The sequence below is a fragment of the Chiroxiphia lanceolata genome, chromosome 18, assembly GCF_009829145.1.
Source record: "Chiroxiphia lanceolata isolate bChiLan1 chromosome 18, bChiLan1.pri, whole genome shotgun sequence".
NCBI classification, from domain to species: Eukaryota; Metazoa; Chordata; class Aves; order Passeriformes; family Pipridae; genus Chiroxiphia; species Chiroxiphia lanceolata.
In genome coordinates, this window is record NC_045654.1 from 9,322,466 (window position 1) to 9,339,024 (window position 16,559).

At 43.9% G+C, this 16,559-nt stretch overlaps 1 protein-coding gene across 3 annotated transcripts; it reads left to right on the forward strand.

Moving 5' to 3' along the window:
- Nucleotides 1-145: 145 nt before the first annotated feature.
- CCDC62 (coiled-coil domain containing 62) lies at nt 146-13,753 on the forward strand. Of its 3 annotated transcripts, XM_032705383.1 has the most exons (11): nt 146-177; nt 1,650-1,800; nt 2,073-2,265; nt 2,798-2,964; nt 3,750-3,851; nt 4,179-4,350; nt 4,436-4,537; nt 5,152-5,240; nt 6,002-6,099; nt 10,430-10,607; nt 11,220-13,753. In XM_032705383.1, the coding sequence occupies exons 1-11, from the start codon at nt 161-163 to the stop codon at nt 11,352-11,354; spliced, it is 1,404 nt and encodes a 467-aa protein (XP_032561274.1). In that variant the 5' UTR covers nt 146-160; the 3' UTR covers nt 11,355-13,753. The 3 variants fall into 3 exon arrangements, with proteins under 3 accessions (XP_032561274.1, XP_032561272.1, XP_032561273.1); XM_032705381.1 differs by lacking the exons at nt 10,430-10,607; nt 11,220-13,753 and adding an exon at nt 6,696-7,615; XM_032705382.1 differs by lacking the exons at nt 146-177; nt 10,430-10,607; nt 11,220-13,753 and adding exons at nt 1,306-1,397; nt 6,694-7,615 and having other exon boundaries at nt 6,002-6,100.
- The last annotated feature ends 2,806 nt before the right edge of the window (nt 13,754-16,559 follow it).

Here is a 16,559-nt window from a genome sequence, read left to right on the forward strand (position 1 = left end):
ACTTTCCTCAAACTATCTTACAGGAAAAGAAGAGCTTAAGTCATTAAAAGTTTGTTTTTCATCTGCTGTACTTTCTGCTGAGCTTAACTGCATAAGGCATGTGACTGATATACAGACACTTGTACCTCGGGCCTACCTGCAGAGAATTTTAGAAATCAGAATGGAACAAATCTTAAGGTTTGTTAACAGTGAAGGACAGTGAGTCCTGAAGTGGTCAGGCAGTTCCACTGTTGGTCACTGCCAAGTGAATTATTTATTCTAGTAAATGGAAACACTGAGGAATATGTGTATATGACTTGAAAGTTCATCCTGTTTTCATAATTCCAAACCATCTCCTAACCCTGCTGGGCTTCTAGGGGAGGCAACTGTTGTGGCTTTATGCTTTTAGTGTGCTGCTGGTTCAAAAATAGTAGTAATGAACACAAATTAATAGTGAGCATATTCCAGGGGCTCTGTTAGCAGGTGAGGAGGGTCCAGCTGCACACTCTGCTCTCTGTACTCCCACAAACAGCCTCGAGCATCAATTTGGTGCTTTTTATTTCACTGCTCCATTTAATAACAATAAATGCTCTCTGGTGTCACAGTCCTGGAAGTGATGTGCTCCTGTCACTTCGAGTTGAAAAGGGAGGGGCTGAAGTATCACACGCCCTGTTCTCCACCCATAAAGTTTGTTTTTTCAGTGATCTTTGTTTATAAACCTTTGGTTTAGTAGGGAATGGTGTACCTCCAGAGAACTATCTGTAGTTATCCCATTCAACTTTTAGAATTCTTTTCTAAGCTAAAATTTGGAGTTTGTTGTTTGTCTGCTTAGTTTTGGGGAGCCCTGCTCAGAACCAGCTTGCCTCCAAAAACGTCAGGCACTGGGATTGCAGAAGGCAGTGCTGTCCCCAGAGCAGCACTGGGTGCTTGGATAGGGAGTTCCAGAAGGTTTTATGTAGAGCTTGATTACTGTGATGAACTGTAACATTCTGAAACTGGTTTAAGGATCTGAAAATCTTTGGTCTTCAAGGGTTCTAGAATTTTTTAAGAGATTTGTCAATGATTGTATGATTGGGCTAATTTTTCCTCTGCATGCAACAAAGTCAAGCAGTATTCTGCATTTTATCTAATTGTCTTGACCCAAGATGTGCGGGGTAGTCATCTCCAGCCTGTACCATCCCACTAGGCTCTTACTCTTAGCCTTGCCCTATCAACAACGTTATTAATTACCGCGTTTTTCCAGCAGCCCCAGCCCCAGGGGCAGGCCCCGGGACTCGAACCCGCGGCCCCGGGATTCGAACCGGCGGCCGCGGGTCTCGAACCTTCAGCCCCGGGACTCGAACCCTCAGTCCCGGGTCTCGAACCTGCGGCCCCGCCGCTCCGCGGGGCGGAGCTTCCACCAACGGCGGGCGGCGGCGGTGGGTCCGGGGCGGCGAGGGGTAACGGGGGGCAGCGGGCGGAGAGAGCGGGGCTGAGGGCACGGGAACTCCCCGGGGTCGGGAGGGACCGGCCCAGCCGTGCGGGACAGCGCGGGGGCCCCGTAGGCCGCCCCGGGGAGGGAGGCCGGCCCGCCCGGCGCGGCGGTACCTCAGGGCCCCTCTCAGGCCTGGGCGAGGCCGCGGGGCCGCCCCCGCCTCGGTCCGCGCTCAACGGCGCTTGTCCTCTCTCAGGGTTCGGAGCAGCCTCAGGGGTGCTGGGCTCAGGAGCCTCCATGGTGGACGTGGCAGCCCCGAACAGGTCCCGGTGTCCGCGAATGCCTGGCAGCGCTCTGGCCCCCGGTCCCCCATGAGTTCATCACTGCTGCGCTCTTCTTCGTCCCAGGTAAAACATGAAAGTGCCGTTAACAATCCGCTCTATTTTTGGCAGGAGATTACTCATTGTGCTGCCGACGGCTTGAGTCATGGACCACAGGTGGTACCACTTTGTACTGTGGAGGGTTTCAAGCCAAGGGCCACGACCGTGAGGAACTTTTTGGAATGGTTTCTATTTATAATATAAACGTATCTCAACTTAAAATAAAACGCTCGAGTTTATTATCAGGGAACTTGTCGCTTGTTTGTGTTGAAATGCATTCCATATCTCACCTTTTATAGGCACTTAGCCCAGATCATGAGAACAGCATCATTAAGAAACAGAGACAAGAACTCCAGCTTTTAATTGCAGAACTGAAAGAGCGTGACAGGGAGCTCAATGACATGGTTGCTGTGCATCAGAGACACATCCAGGCCTGGGAAGGTGATCGCCACAAAATACTGACTTTAGCGGAACGATGCAGCTTGTTGACCAGTAAGTGTTGTGAATATGAAGGATAAGATTTGGTCTTTTAAGTATATTCAGGTGCTTTGGCCCCTCAGTAACAGCTTTGCGTCGTGTAAAGAACCATTTCCTACCCTTCGGCCTTTAAGTTGTATTGTCTCTTTCTGAGACCTAGACTTCCACCATGGTACTGAAGTGATCTGATCTGGGAGGGGGTGTGATAATCAGAAGGCTCTTTCTCGTTTGAATGTGTAAATTGCTTCTGTGAATTCTTTAAAAAATAATCTGATTAAAGAAATGTGGGGGAGAGAGAACAATTTGCAACTTGCTGGTGTGGTGCAGAGCCCTGTGCCCTGAGGTTATGCTGCACAGCTCTGACATCACCCACAAACCACCCAGTGAAACACCTGGCAGCTCTGAGCAGTTGTTCATTTCTGAATCGCATGATTTTAAAACAATTATTTCTGAGATTTTAAAAGGAAAATCTTTCTGAGATTTAAAAAATTGCATGACGGTCTCTGAGCTGTTTTCTCACAGACAACCTTGTCTCCTTTCTTTTCAGGTGAGCTGAACAACAAAAATGCAATTATAAAATCACTGACCAAAAGGTTAAAGTTCGTAGAATCTCAGCAGAATGACAGTCAGGCAACACTTGAAAATACACAGCAGAAGTTTAAAGAGCTGACTCAAAAAGTAACAGATTCATCTGTTCACTGCCAGGCTCTGGAGGTAGGGGTTGAGTAATGCTCTGATTTTGCAATCTGTGCATGTACAGGATGCCAGTGGCATTTGAGAATTTCACTGGTGAATAAATAATTCATATTAGGGCTCCTGAGTTGCATTTGTCTTTTAGTACAGTAATGTGAGATCAAAGTAAAGGTCTTATTTGTTGGGTGAAAAAAGAGGGTGAGGGGAAAAACTTTTCTAAGCTACAGTTTGGAGTTTGCTGTTTGTCTGCTTAGTTTTGGGGAGCCCTGCTCAGAACCAGCTTGCCTCCAAAAACGTCAGACGTTTTTGCATGGGATTGCAGAAGGCAGTGCTGTCCCCAGAGCAGTACTGGGTGCTTGGATAGGGAGTTCCAGAAGGTTTTATGTAGAGCTTGATTACTGTGATGAACTGTAACATTCTGAAACTGGTTTAAGGATCTGAAAATCTTTGGTCTTCAAGGGTTCTAGAATTTTTTAAGTGATTTGTCAATGATTGTATGATTGGGTTCTAGAATTTTTTAATGATTGTATGAATTGGGCTAATTTTCCCTCTGTATGCAACGAAGTCAAGCAGTGTTTTATCAAGCATTTTATCTATCTAGTTGAACTAAGAAGTGCAGGATGTTAAGACCCTTGATCACAAACAAAGTGGGGAACAATTTTTACTCCAGCCCTCTTTCCTCCAGTTTGCTCAGGATCCCACATTACCACTCACAGTGTTTAAATAACGTCATGGACGCATTTGCTGGAAAAAATACTGACTTTGAATCACTGAAGCAATAGCTGACACTTATTTCTGTTCTCTAGGAGAAAAATCAGGATCTCCACTGCTCAGTTTTGGAGCTGTCAGTTAAAACAGGCCAACTGCAAGCAAGAGAACAGGAGCTCCTCACTATGCTTAGGCTGAAGGTAACATCTGTCCTCTCATGGGCACTGAATGTGGTCACTCTGCAGTGCAGTTGTTGGTGACTCTACCACGGGGGTTCTGTCACTCTTGGTCTCTCTCATGTTTAAATCTTAGGCTTATTTGAGAAGGGAAGAGTGGTCAACAAACAACAAGCTGGTTTATTTTCACAAACAAGCCCATTTCCAGGCTTTGATTCTGGTTTTTGTTCCTCAAGAGCTCAAAAGAAAATCTGTGAAGTCACTGTAACTACTGCAGTAGGATGCACTGTTAGTTTGTCAAAATCCATCCATAATATAAAAATTAAGAATACATTCTGTTTCCTGTTTCAGGACAATGCTTTAATTGAAACTACTGATCACATTAATGAGTTTACGTGCAAATTAAAAAAGCTGGAAAGTGCACTGCGTGCAGTCAAGTCAGAGGATTTCTGTCTCAACAGAGAACAGAAAGAGCTCAGACTGACACTGAAAGAGCTAATGCTTCAAACAAATAAGCTGAAAGGTAAATGTTTATTCTAGGTTCTTAATTTAGTGTAGACCAGCAGGGTTCCTTTTCATTCTGGGAAATACCACATTTTGTTTTGTAGATGTCCTCTCTGAAAAGATGGAGGAGAACAGCAAGCAGCACGAAGAAATCCTTCACCTGAAACATGAAAATGGCTGCTTGAAGAGTGAGCTGGCACTGGCAGGTAAGGGTGGGCAGTTGGCTTTTCATGCCTTAGCTTTCAATAGCTCAGGGGCTCCTAGAGAGCAATTCACTAATATCTGTGAAGGAGGCAGCTTCTTATCTACCTTCCTTGCAGTTTAATAAAAGAATATCCCTTGTGTGCCATTCTTGTGTCAAAGCAATATCTGGGGCTTCTGCAGGGACAGTTCTACAGGGACAGTTTATAGAATCTTGTGAAAGCACAAAGTTCACCAAAATGATTACACGTGGAGGAATAAATGGCTCAGAGTGGTCTCTCCTGAAAACTTTTGAGTCTTTCATGTCTCTTCTTTTCCCTCTTTCCCTCATTCCTTTCTGAAAAAGTTAAATAAGTCAGTCAGTGAAGCACATTATTGCTGCTAGTAAAATAAATCCAGGTGCTGAGGAAAAGTTGAAGGAAAATACTTGATTGTTTAGTTGTCTTATGGGATTTGTGCTCTTTTTAATCGGGAGAGGAAACAGATCCCGTTGATCTTAAGAAAATGCTTTTGGTTTGGTTCAGTACCACCTTCTACTGCTACACAGCATTAGCAAAAGCACTTGCTTTTGTGTCTACTCACTGTGAGTAATTGAACAATGGCTTATGTTTTGAAACAGTGGAGAAAGCCGAGAGGAAGGATGAACTTTATCAGTTTGCCAAGTCTAAACAAGCGCGGATTGAAAAGGAGTTATCCAGTTTGAGACAGGTACAGCCCTGATCGTGTTCCTGCTCTGAGGTTACAAAAGCATTTTCAGGAACATCAGACCTGCTTGGAACAGTGCAAAAAACTTAGATCTGGCTATTATTAATTATTAACTGAGGAAAACTATCAAATTTTCTGTTTCTGCCGTGCTGGGGTCGCTGTACAATGTTAATTTTTTGGTGTTAAACTGCACAGCCCGTGGTGCCAGGCTGGGGAAGTCACGTGAAGGGCAGCAGGACTGGGGTGTACACACCTGCCCAAGGTGAACTCAGCAGCCTGAGGGACATGGTCTGCTGACAGAGCAAGAGAGACTTAAACCCTGTGTGTTCGCCTGCTCTCACTTGAGGTTCTCAAGGCATGTTCCATTTTTTTTTAGTTGCAAATAATTGGTAGGTGTGTTATCTTCTGCATTAGCTTCACAAAAATATCCCCTGCAGTGAAAGCCGAATCTCATGATCACCTGCAATTCTGTAACATTGGACAACATAATAACAACATGTACTAAATATCAAGTAACGGTGATTAATATTGTATTTGTGGTTCCATCTTAGAAGAGCACTGAATTCCTTAATAGAAATCCTGTTTATTGCTGCAAAATGTTATTTTCCTAATACACGCAAAGATGTCCTCTTAGATTTGGAAGTCTTTGACAATAGTTTGACTATGGGTATTAGTTTATAAAAAGACTTCAGGGTGTTTTTTGGAAGACAAGCAATGTTCCTGCAGCCCAGACTTTCACTAATGCCCATCCCTGTCTTTACCAGGTCTATGTAAAACAGCAGAGTGACTTACAGTTCCTTCATGGCGACTCAGAGAGCCCTAAGGCCTCAAGGCAAAAGCATGAAAAGATGGCAAGCAGGAGGTAAAGTAATCTTTTTTTTTTTTTTTTAATAGTTTGTTCTCAGAGAGAGACTTCACTGTTCAAACACAACTCACATCCTCCCAGAGGTGTGTGCTGGGTCAGGGTGGCTTTACTGGACTCGACCACAGACATCCAGTGAAGTTCTCAAATACCTTGTTTTTTATTTGGTCAGGAGACACCATAAACATCAGTCACAGACTGAAGTGTTGTGTCAGGCCAGACAGCTCATGATTTTTTAGAAAATGAAATAGTCTGGTGGTAGGGGTGTTAATCTGGCTTGCTCCTGCTTTTGTTTAAAAAGCAAAGTTTATTTCAGGAAGTAAACTTTAAATTAGGGAATTGGTGCACGCCCTGGAGGTTCAGATAGAATCACCACACTGTCTAAAACATGAGGAAACTCTCAGGCTGATTTTGGAAAGTAACAGCCAAATCTGGGCAGAGTTCTGTCAGGTTTTGGCAGGATACAGCTGCCTGTTGGCATTTGAGCTTCCACAGAGCTGTGGCAGCAGCCTGTGTTAGTGTAGAGCTTTGGGAGTGCAGTGGTGGGTGCTCTTTACCTGCAGTGTTTCTGACTTGTTTTTATCGTGCCGTTGTAGCACAGGGGTGACATTCTCTGCCTCTGAAAGCCACAGCAAGACACACATGGGTAGGACTGAGGGCAGCCACAGGATGTACAAGGAGTGGGGAACTGCACCATTTCCAGAAAGTAGGGTAAAAACCACCCTTGAGATGTGTGGAGTAGATAATAGACAGTTACTGAATGCATCAGACTTGGAGGAAACTACCTCAGCCTTCTTAAAGCCGTGTCAGAAAGTTGTGAAAGGCTTGGCTGTCCTCACGGAAGAAGGAGAAAAGCAGGATGTTGCATCAAGCTTTGATGAGCTAGACAGTGAAATATTTCGTGAGGCAAACAATACAAGACCATTGAGAAACAGGGAAATTGGTGACAAGGGAGTGGAAAGCAGAGACCAGCAAACCTTTGAGACATCTATACCTCCATATGAGCACTGGCGTAACATCCGAACTCGTGTAGATTTGCAAAGTACTTTGATCCAGAACGGCACCACGTCCGACAAAGCTGGTAAGAAAAATAAAACCTGGGAAGAGAGACCTGGAATTCAGTTTGGCCAAAAAAGGAGAGAGTCTTCTGGGATTCGCAAGTCTGAATCTGACTCCTGCATTGGTAACTCCAGCACGAGTGGAAGTGCCCGGTGGAAGCCAGTGTCAGATCAGGAGTGGTTGGAGATTTTCAAACCCATAGAAAGAGATGGAAGCGTATGCAGTGGAAAAGATTGCAGCTGTTTGGATTCTACTCAATAGATGAAATGTGCCAGCTCATAAAGGTTATGAGCTTTTTACATTGAAGAGATTGGTATAAGCTGTAGTTATGTAGAAGCTTGGGTGTATAAGCTCTCAATAGTATCTCAAGTGATGTTTATAAAGTAACTGTTTTTTTTAAATTAGTCTACCAACTTGAAAAGCGGCGAATTTAAAATAAAAATAGCTCTTAAAGTATCATGATTCTATTTTTATGCATTTATTTTTTTCTCATCTCTTATCCTCAAGAGCTGCGTGGGCAGGAGAAGCTGCAACACCACAGAACTTGCCATATAAACTAATTGAGAAAAACACAGATTTTAAAAGTCTTATGATGTTGCTTGTAACTCTGGTGGGTAAAATATGTTCTGCCCAGAGCTGTGCAGTGGTGTTTCTGTGAGGCAAGGAACAGATCCAGGTTTTGTGTGATGCTTTGGTGACTGTGTTATTTCTGTTGAGAAATCACACCATGGCTGGGCACGAATCTAGGACAGGCTCTGAGCACAGGCTGCTGCCTCACTCAGGGCAAGAAACGAGATGGCAAGATTGAAAGGACAGCAATCTGTCCACTCTCCAGTTCGTGGGACTCTATCCCTCTGTTTCTGCTGGGGGAGGAAAAGGACACATGGGGGATTAGCAGAAGGAGGTTTCTAATGCTCAGAAATGTCGGAAAAAGACTCAGGTGTCTCAGTGGTGTGGGAAAGTATCCAAGATAAAAATGCTGCTTCACATTTACAGGAGTGGCTTTATGCTTGCACAAGCAAAGGCATCCAGAGCTGGGGCTTGCTGTGGATTTGTTGTCTTGGTTCCTTTATCTCCTTTCAAAAAACTGATTTACCAGCTCTATTTCAGAAGGATTTCTGAAGTTTTACAGAGATTTCGTAGCTGCCTTTTAGCCCGAGGAGAATCTTTCCAGCTGGTAGTTTGACAAGTACAGTAAATGAACAGCTGTTTAAACCTGCTGTGAATGTTTGCCAGCAAGTCTGCCCTACATCCAACCAGATTAATGTTATGGAACAGGGAGATCTGATGTATGGATGCTTTCAGTCCACGTGGCTTTTAAAACAGAAATATCATAGAAATCGCTGCTGCAGTGAGACAGACCTGTTCAGAAACAAGGTGAATGGGCAGCCACTGAAAAAGAATGCTGTCCTGGCACATTCCCCCAGGGCTTAGCTGAGCCTCATGTGTGGTGTGGGCTCTCTCTGGTTTCCACTGTCTCTAAATCATTCAAAAGACTCCCCTTACATCTACCCTGACCTTTCTTATCCCCCCAGCAGCACCAATGACACACTGCCATCCCTCCAAATCCCTTCTGAGGCTGGATAATGAAAACTGCTTTCACTTTTTGTCTTGTCCTATTTATCTTGTCCTTAAGTGAATTTTAGGGGAAAAGGAACAGTCTCAACCCAGGCAGTGCATATAGAGCAGAGATCCTTCAGTGTGGGGGGGCTGTGCTGCCCATTTGGGATTTGCTGCTGAGCCATCCGGTTTTCTTGATGCCCACACTTGGTCCTGGGGCCCTGCTGATTGGAGATGGATTGACTCAGTGCAAATCCCAGACTGTCTGCTCTCCAACCTCTGCTGACTCGGATTTGCCAGGGAATAAATCCTCGCCCTCTAAATGGGAGGAAGGCAGGAGTATTGCTTCTGAGGAGGGATTAATGGCAGAGACCAAACACAACATTCCTCCTGGGACTTGAATCTGGATCCTCCAGTTTTCCACTGCTGGTTTCATAGTGCTGATGATGTAGTTTGTGTTAGGGAAGGGTGCTGGCACCTCCCTGTCAGCCCAGCAAATATTTTTGACATGAGTTCCTGAATTCTGGAACAGCCAACAAGAAGGCTATTTAAATCAAATACCTTCTCCAACAGCAAGGGGGATTGTGAAATCCCAGAGTGCAGGAGTGGTTTCTGTGTGCTCTGACTTGGTGACTTCATTTATGTTGGACCAACATTTGCTGCCTTTGGATTTTTATCTCAATTCTCGTTTTAAAGGTGGAGCATCAGCAGGTAGTTAGTTGTTCAGTCTGGACTAAGCCACCTATTCCTGAGCCATCTCTCTGCCTCCAAATCAAAACTGTTTCCCCCATCCCTCAACCTGTGTGTTCTCCAAAACCACCTGTACCCATCACATCTCCTCCCATCCCCGTTCCAGGCTGCTGCAACTTGTTCCCTCACGTCTGCACAGAACCTTTCCTTGTCAGAAGCACAGAAACATGAGCTTTTCTCTCTTAAAAGAGAGCCTGTTGTATCCCAGTGTTTTACTGGAGTGAAATGGGACACAGCAGACACTTGTGAGCTGGCCACTCTCATGAGGGCTTTTTCCCAGATTGAAGTGCATTTAAAAATACACCTATTTGTAAGAGTCTTGACAGGCATAGAATGCATTGTTACACCAAAATATCTAAAGAATATTTAATTAAATGTTATCAATTCAAAGATAGTATTTTCTCTAAAATGCACATCCTTTTAAATTATTTACTGATCCAGACTGTGCTTCTGTTGTCTTCAGAAGTATGATGATTATGGTTTGCTCCTGTATTTAAAAACAAATAAAGTAAAGCCTCTCTGGGAAAGCTTTCCTGTGATCTCTGAGGAGAGATGAGGACTGTAAAAGACTGTGAAATTCCCTTGAAAGGTACACCTACAAATATTCATCTGCCTAATGGTTGATTAAAACCAAAAAGGGACTTGGGTATGAGAGGAGTAGAGAGTATTGGGAGGAACAAGCACTGCCTTTTGTGTTCAAGGTTAAATACACACTCAAGCACATGGTCATGTAGCTGATTGGAACTGTTTGAATGTCAAACCAACGTCCTCAGGGGATGAAAGTGATCTAAGGAAGCTGTTAAACACGGGAACACTGGGAGGAACAGGGTAATCCCTGATGCTCCATGGTTTTCTTGGCTCAGGGCCCACGGTTATTTATGTTGTCCCACGATTTTCCCTTGAAAGTTCAAAAGGGATGGTGATACTGTTTCTTCCAATGTCTTAATTTCTTTTTTAACAGTGAAGAAAACACGGGTGTGAGTTTCTACCACTTGGATTCTCCCCGTTTGGCAACCGCCCAGGAGAGCAACACTTCTCAGAGATCTGTGGAATTCTCTGGTGAAGACTCCCCTCTGCACATCAGTGACCTGGCAGTGACTAAGCCAACAAACAGATGCTGCAGTGCTGCCGTGGACACAGTCAGTATCTTATTGCAGAATGTCCTTGATTGATTTTAAGGGGAATTATGACTGCAAATGTCTCCCGGCGTGGAAGAACCAGGGACTCAAATGATGAGACAGCAGGCTTGAGGCAAAGGTGGCAAAATACTTTTTCAAAATAACTCCTTGTTGCCTCAATATGTCTTGGACAGCATAAGTATAAATGAGTTTTGAAAATACATATATAAGCTTTTGGAATGAAAAGCTTTAGGAGAATGGATCCTGGCTAATAGGTAATTCCACTGAGTATCTGAGTACATGTGGACACAGTTATCAGAAGCTGTTGGACACTGTTGCTTTCCTGTTCTGCCTGATTTTCCTGCTTTCTCATGTCTGTCTTTGTTCTGCCCTTTACCCCTGAAGTACTGCTCTTGTGTGTGCTCTGTATAAATGCATGTGAAAATCTGCTACAAAACTGGCACTAGCAAAGAGCTCTGTGTTTATTAGAAACACCAGCAGCTAGACAGGGCCTGTTACATTGCAGTGCTTTGAACTGAAACATTTCAAGATTAAAATGCTGATTCTTGGCGTGTTATAACCCTTTGAAATATTCCATATTGGTAACTTTGTTTCCCTTTCTGTCTCCTCCAGGACACCAGTTCCCTGCTGATGAAGCTGCATCGTGCTGTGGCTGAGTCTGGACAGATGATTGCTCGTCTGAACCTCAGCCTTCTCCCCCAGAGCCCTCACTTTATTCCAAATAGCAGCCACATGGATATAGTATAGATTATTCTCCCATAGGTTGAGGTGCTCAGGAATACTGATTGGGAACATCCTATCCCTTATGCTTGACTTGCACTCCATTAGCAGAGCACGAGGGGGATGTTGTTTATAAAATAGAGACAATTCCTGCCTGCCTTAGCTGCAGGTCCTTGAATTTTTTATAGGATTCTTTTAGAGGATCCTCAAGGTCATGACAGGGTTTGACTTTTGCATGTGTCTAAACAGATGGAAGGAAGAAGTCATTTTGGGGCAAGCTGTAGGAGGCCTAGAAAAAAATGAACACTGGTTCTTTCTCACTTGAAGCATTTGAGATGATTTCTCAGGCTCAGTGCACACTCACCACTCTGCTGCCCCAGAGGCTTAGAGTCAGAACTGCTTATTATTATGTTCATGGAAAGGAGGGCAGTATAGGGAATAGATTATATATAGGATAGTTTTGGGTATGAATTTAAACCAGACACGCAGCTTTAATAAATTTAGGGGGGTTTGTGGGTTAATTTTAGTTCCTTCATTGCAGGGTCAGAGCATATACTCAGTGGTCAAAGAAAAAACCTGTATGTGACTGTCTGGCAGCTTATTTTATGAGCATGAGCACTGATAGGGAGTTCTTGTTGGGTATGTGGACAGAAGGAGTAATTGGAGAAGGAGTCGCTTGTTTTCATAAATATCCGTAAGAATTTCTACCCTGTTTGACAAGGACATTGTACCATTTGTCACTAGAAATGAGTCCACTTGTGCTGATGTACATCCCAAAGGGAGGATTTAGGCTCTTGGATTTAGAGCAGGCTGCTTTCTCCTCACACATCACCTCCCTCTGAAAATGCTGGACTCCTTTTAGCCTCAGATGAACTTGACCAGAACAACGTTTCTGTAAGTAACAGACAAAGCAATTTTTATAACATTCAGAGCCATAAACCCTTCGCTGTGCTGGGACTGAGTGAGTGAGTGTAAAGATTGTTGTGCCAACGTTTGCATAAACTGAAAGGAGATTTTGTTCGGCAGCTCCTCTGCAGGATTTCATTCACCAGGGAAGACAGCAGCAGTTTAGTCTTTTGCAAATCCATGTAGGAGGATTCCTGAAAAGCTCCCTACAACACAGGGCTTGCTTGTGGCTCCTGCCCAGCCCCATCAGCTGTCTGGCTCCTGCTGACTGGTTGGCACGTCACAGCTCGGCCACTCCGGCTGCCCATGACTCTGCTTTAGAACCTGAGCCTGCATTTCGGAGCTTGGAAATTGGCTTCTCGTTCAGAACTGGGGCTTCAGTGGATAGAACATAAAGCAGGCTCGTGGGTACTGGGGGAGCAGATCCTGAGCCACATCTGTGGAACTTTGATCTACTTTCAGAGCAGTTCTGGGTAGAAACTCGTCAAGCGTGTTTTAGTTAATCTATGCAGGCCAACTAATCTGTGCTTAAAACCAGGCTCACCTGGGGCGGTTTTAAACTGAGCTTTAAAACATAAGAAATACCTTAGAATTTAATCAGTAAGAATTTGTATGGGTTGAATTCTGTGCCCTGCTTGGGGGAGGGAGGAGAAGAGGGAATTGAGAATGCCAGCTTGAACCTGGCAGCTCTGGAATTTTTATTCTCTTGAGTCCTTTGATTTCCAGGTAGGGTTTTTACATTACAATATAGGCAACAGAACTTGCAGAAACTCTACACAAAAGCCAGTTATCTGCTGCAGAAGAAAGAGATGCTAAGCTTCCTTCTTAACTCTATGATGTTTCATGAGCATGAAGGTGTTTTCAATTTGATCTTTATTTGTTTGCTTCTCTTTTTATAAATGCATCTGCAATATTAATACACATTATGGATTTCTGATATGAGCCTGGCACAGGATTCTAAGTGCATTTCCAGTAAAACTCTTGTGAGTACTGTAACAGCAAATAGATATTAAGGCAGCAAATAATTCCTTTAGTCAAATAATTAAACTTTCCTCAAGCATGTTCCTCATCCTCTGGGCAGTCAGATCTCACAGCTCCATTCCCCAGTACCTGAAGGCTGCTTATTGTAGTTAAAGCCCTTCTGTGTGTTACAGATAACAGGATCAAGGATGTGAACATTGTTGAATGAGAGATTGGGAAGTGTTTTCCAGGGCCAAGGCCAAGAGCTGTTTTAGAATATTGTTCCTGGGCTCAGAGCCCCAAAAGTAGAATGTGTTGAATAGAGCTGTTTCAGAATATCCCAAGCAGCCTTGCTCACAGCAGATTGTTTTTTCTTTTGGAATCAGGAAATTTCTCACTCTCTGATTATTTGTTCCCCTGATGTGGATTGGATGCTTGCAATAGGCACCACATTGTCTGGTTCTGAGGACAAAAGAGTAACCAGATATGGTTAAAATCCTGAACACCACTTGAAACTGAATAAGAACCAGCAACAATGAGGAGAAAAAACGGCAAAAAAAGAAATCTTCCAGTGCTGACACAACCAAGCTCCTGCCTGCAGAGGGAGGGTATCACAGAGCCAGCTGGGTTGTGAAGCTTTGTGGCTTTCTGGGTTTCTCATATGGATCGACTTCGATCCAACAGGGAACTGGTGTTCAGTTCCCTCTCAGATATTCCAGCTGCAGTCCCTGAGCTGTTTCTCCCCTGTGGAGCCAAACCCTCTGTGCCCTGAGGAGTGGGGGTGGTTTTTAGCACCCTCATGTTCTGCTGTTCCTGCATTAAGCCTGGAGACACTGAGTCTTCCCCCAAAATCCATCGTGTCTGTGGAGTGCAGCTAATGGGGCACTGGGAGGAGGTGGATGCTGAGTAGCTGGAATGCTGAAATGCTCCTGTGCAGAGCTGCTCTTTTCCTAAAAAGAGCCCTGAGGTAAAAGCAGCCGGAGGTTTTATAGGTTGAAGCCAACACTGTGAGTTGCATCCTGAAACCACTGATGTTCAAAAGTTTCAGGAGCAAATCCCCAAAAGTGCTGAGCCCTGTGCTGAGGCAGCAGAGTGGGGAGCGTGTGCTGAGCCTACAGAAATAATCCCATTTGCTTCAAGTGAGAAAGAGCCGGTGGAACAAACGCACCCACAATCCACTGTACATCCATGACAAGAGTTAGTGACTCTGCAAGTCACTGCCTAATGCACAATTCCCATTTTCTTTGTGTGTTAAAAGGCACTGAATGGCTGTGATCGGATAAATCCGAAGCAGAGTTGGTAGCAGGTCCAGAAATAACAACATTTGTGCAGCTTCATACACAGAAGTGACTGAATTGATTTTGGTTGTGTTTGTTCGGGTTTAAAATTGCTTTGAAACCATTTGAGGGCAGGTGCACTGACAAACATCAGGGTAATTTCCTCTCTGGCTGCCAGGGATTGAGCCATTCTCATCAGTCAGTTGTTTTGTCTTTAGAGGGAGATTGGGTGGGGGAGAGTTGAAGAACTGAGGAAAGCAGTGAGTAAAGGGCTATATTTGGTTTTGGACAACATAGCATGTGCCACTGCTCCTAAATGGTGACTCAGGGACTGGCCAGGGACACAAAGATCACTCCTTTGCACAAAGCAAACTGGGAAGCTTTTATTCCCAAACACCCCTTTGGTACCCCTGAGACTGTGCCTTTCTGTAAAGTGCTTTTACCTTTCTCCTGTTTATATTTTTACTCTGTGTTCTTATTCTGTTTGCAGTGTAAAAATGTGTGTATTTTTACATGTGGTTGCTTTTTATATTTTATATATTTTAAAGGAAACGTTCCTGCTTTTGAATAAAAATCTTTTAATTTTCTGTAGTAGATTAAGAAGTTTCTCACACAGAAGTAATTCTGAGGACTCAAGATCAACCCAGCAGTTACAATGGAAAGTTACCTCATTTTTTAACATGATTCTCTGAGTGTCTGAAAGACCCACAAGTGGTGAAAAGATGTGACTCTGCGGGAATGTGTTTTATCTTGAAATAAAACACAGAATTATGCCAAGATTAACAAAGCTATTTTTATAGCTGAGAGCTCAGGTTAAACACTAGCTTGTTTTTTAAGAATCTGAAGTGTGTAATTGTTACAACATAGGAAGTATTTTTTTTATCTTTTTATTTTTTTATGGTGGCTCAGAAATATTTATAGAGTATGACACAGCCAAGTATGCTTTTTCTTTCTGTTGTTAGTATATTGTTTTTGTTCTGGACTTCTTGCCTTGTGCAGAGAGATGAATAATGTTTATAGGAAGTTCCCAATTAGTGTTGTAAGCAGGAACTGGGAAATGAATTGAAATGGGAGAGCTGTCACCCACAACATGGGCAGAACAACTCTTTCACACTCAGGAGCTGGTTCTTCCAGCAAAAGTTTATAGGATCAGGTGTGTGTGGGCTCTGTTTGCACTGTAGAGCAGCAGCCAAGCATCATGTGACCTTTTTTTTTTAGCATTTAACCTGGTTTTATCTTTGCCTATTGGGCAAGACACATTCTGTTATCACAGTTTGAACTTATTTTTTAACTAAAAGATCAAATAAGTTAATAAAGGTGATACTTTGCTGTGTCTTTTTTGCCTGTTTAACACACTGTCCAACATATTTAGTACTTAATTCCTGATGGTTCTGAGCACAGACACAAGCTGGCTGGTCGGTCCTGTGCAGGTTGGGAGCAGTTGGGGACACCTGTGGCAAGTCCCCAGAGCTGTGCCAGCGTTTTTCCTGCGTGGGGGCAGCCGAGGGTGGGAGTCTCTGGCTGCATCCACTGCCACCAATTAATTGCAGTGAAACACAACACTCCATGGACTCCACTTGTTAACTCTTTCATGTAGTTTTCTGCTTTCTCTTTAATTACCCCGATGACAGCCTTTCCTTCAGGTACTAATTGCCCCAAAATTAGTTGACCAGTTCTGATCAGAGCTGCTGACTGAGGGAAGCTCAGCTGCTCCATCTCTTTTCCAGTTTCCACAAGCCTTTGTAGTGCATTTATTCCTCTACCTGTACAGAACCTTTCCAGGCTCCATACTCAGAATCTCCTGCTGTGACTGACAAAAATTCCCCCTAAAAAGCCAGTGATAACAATACCATGCTGCTCACTCTGAAGCTGCCCAGCAGCTTTACAGAGAAATTGGTGCAACTTCCAAGCGGGAGCTGTGGTCTCTGCTTTAAATGTGTTTGAGTTTACTGGATGAATTCTGAGTTTAAACCCCTTGTGAGTTTAAAATGCCCCACTGATAGCTTTAAAATCAATACAGAAAACTGAGGTCAAGTGGTGCAACAAGGATCTGCAGAGCTCTAGGATTTTGTGTCAGGGCTGCCCTGGT

Bases quoted from the DNA above. Each gene is read 5' to 3' on its own strand.
- CCDC62 (XM_032705381.1), top strand. The intron at 2,965-3,749 runs GTAGGGGTTGAG...TCTGTTCTCTAG, and splicing joins TTCACTGCCAGGCTCTGGAG to GAGAAAAATCAGGATCTCCA. The intron at 5,241-6,001 runs GTACAGCCCTGA...TGTCTTTACCAG, and splicing joins AGTTATCCAGTTTGAGACAG to GTCTATGTAAAACAGCAGAG.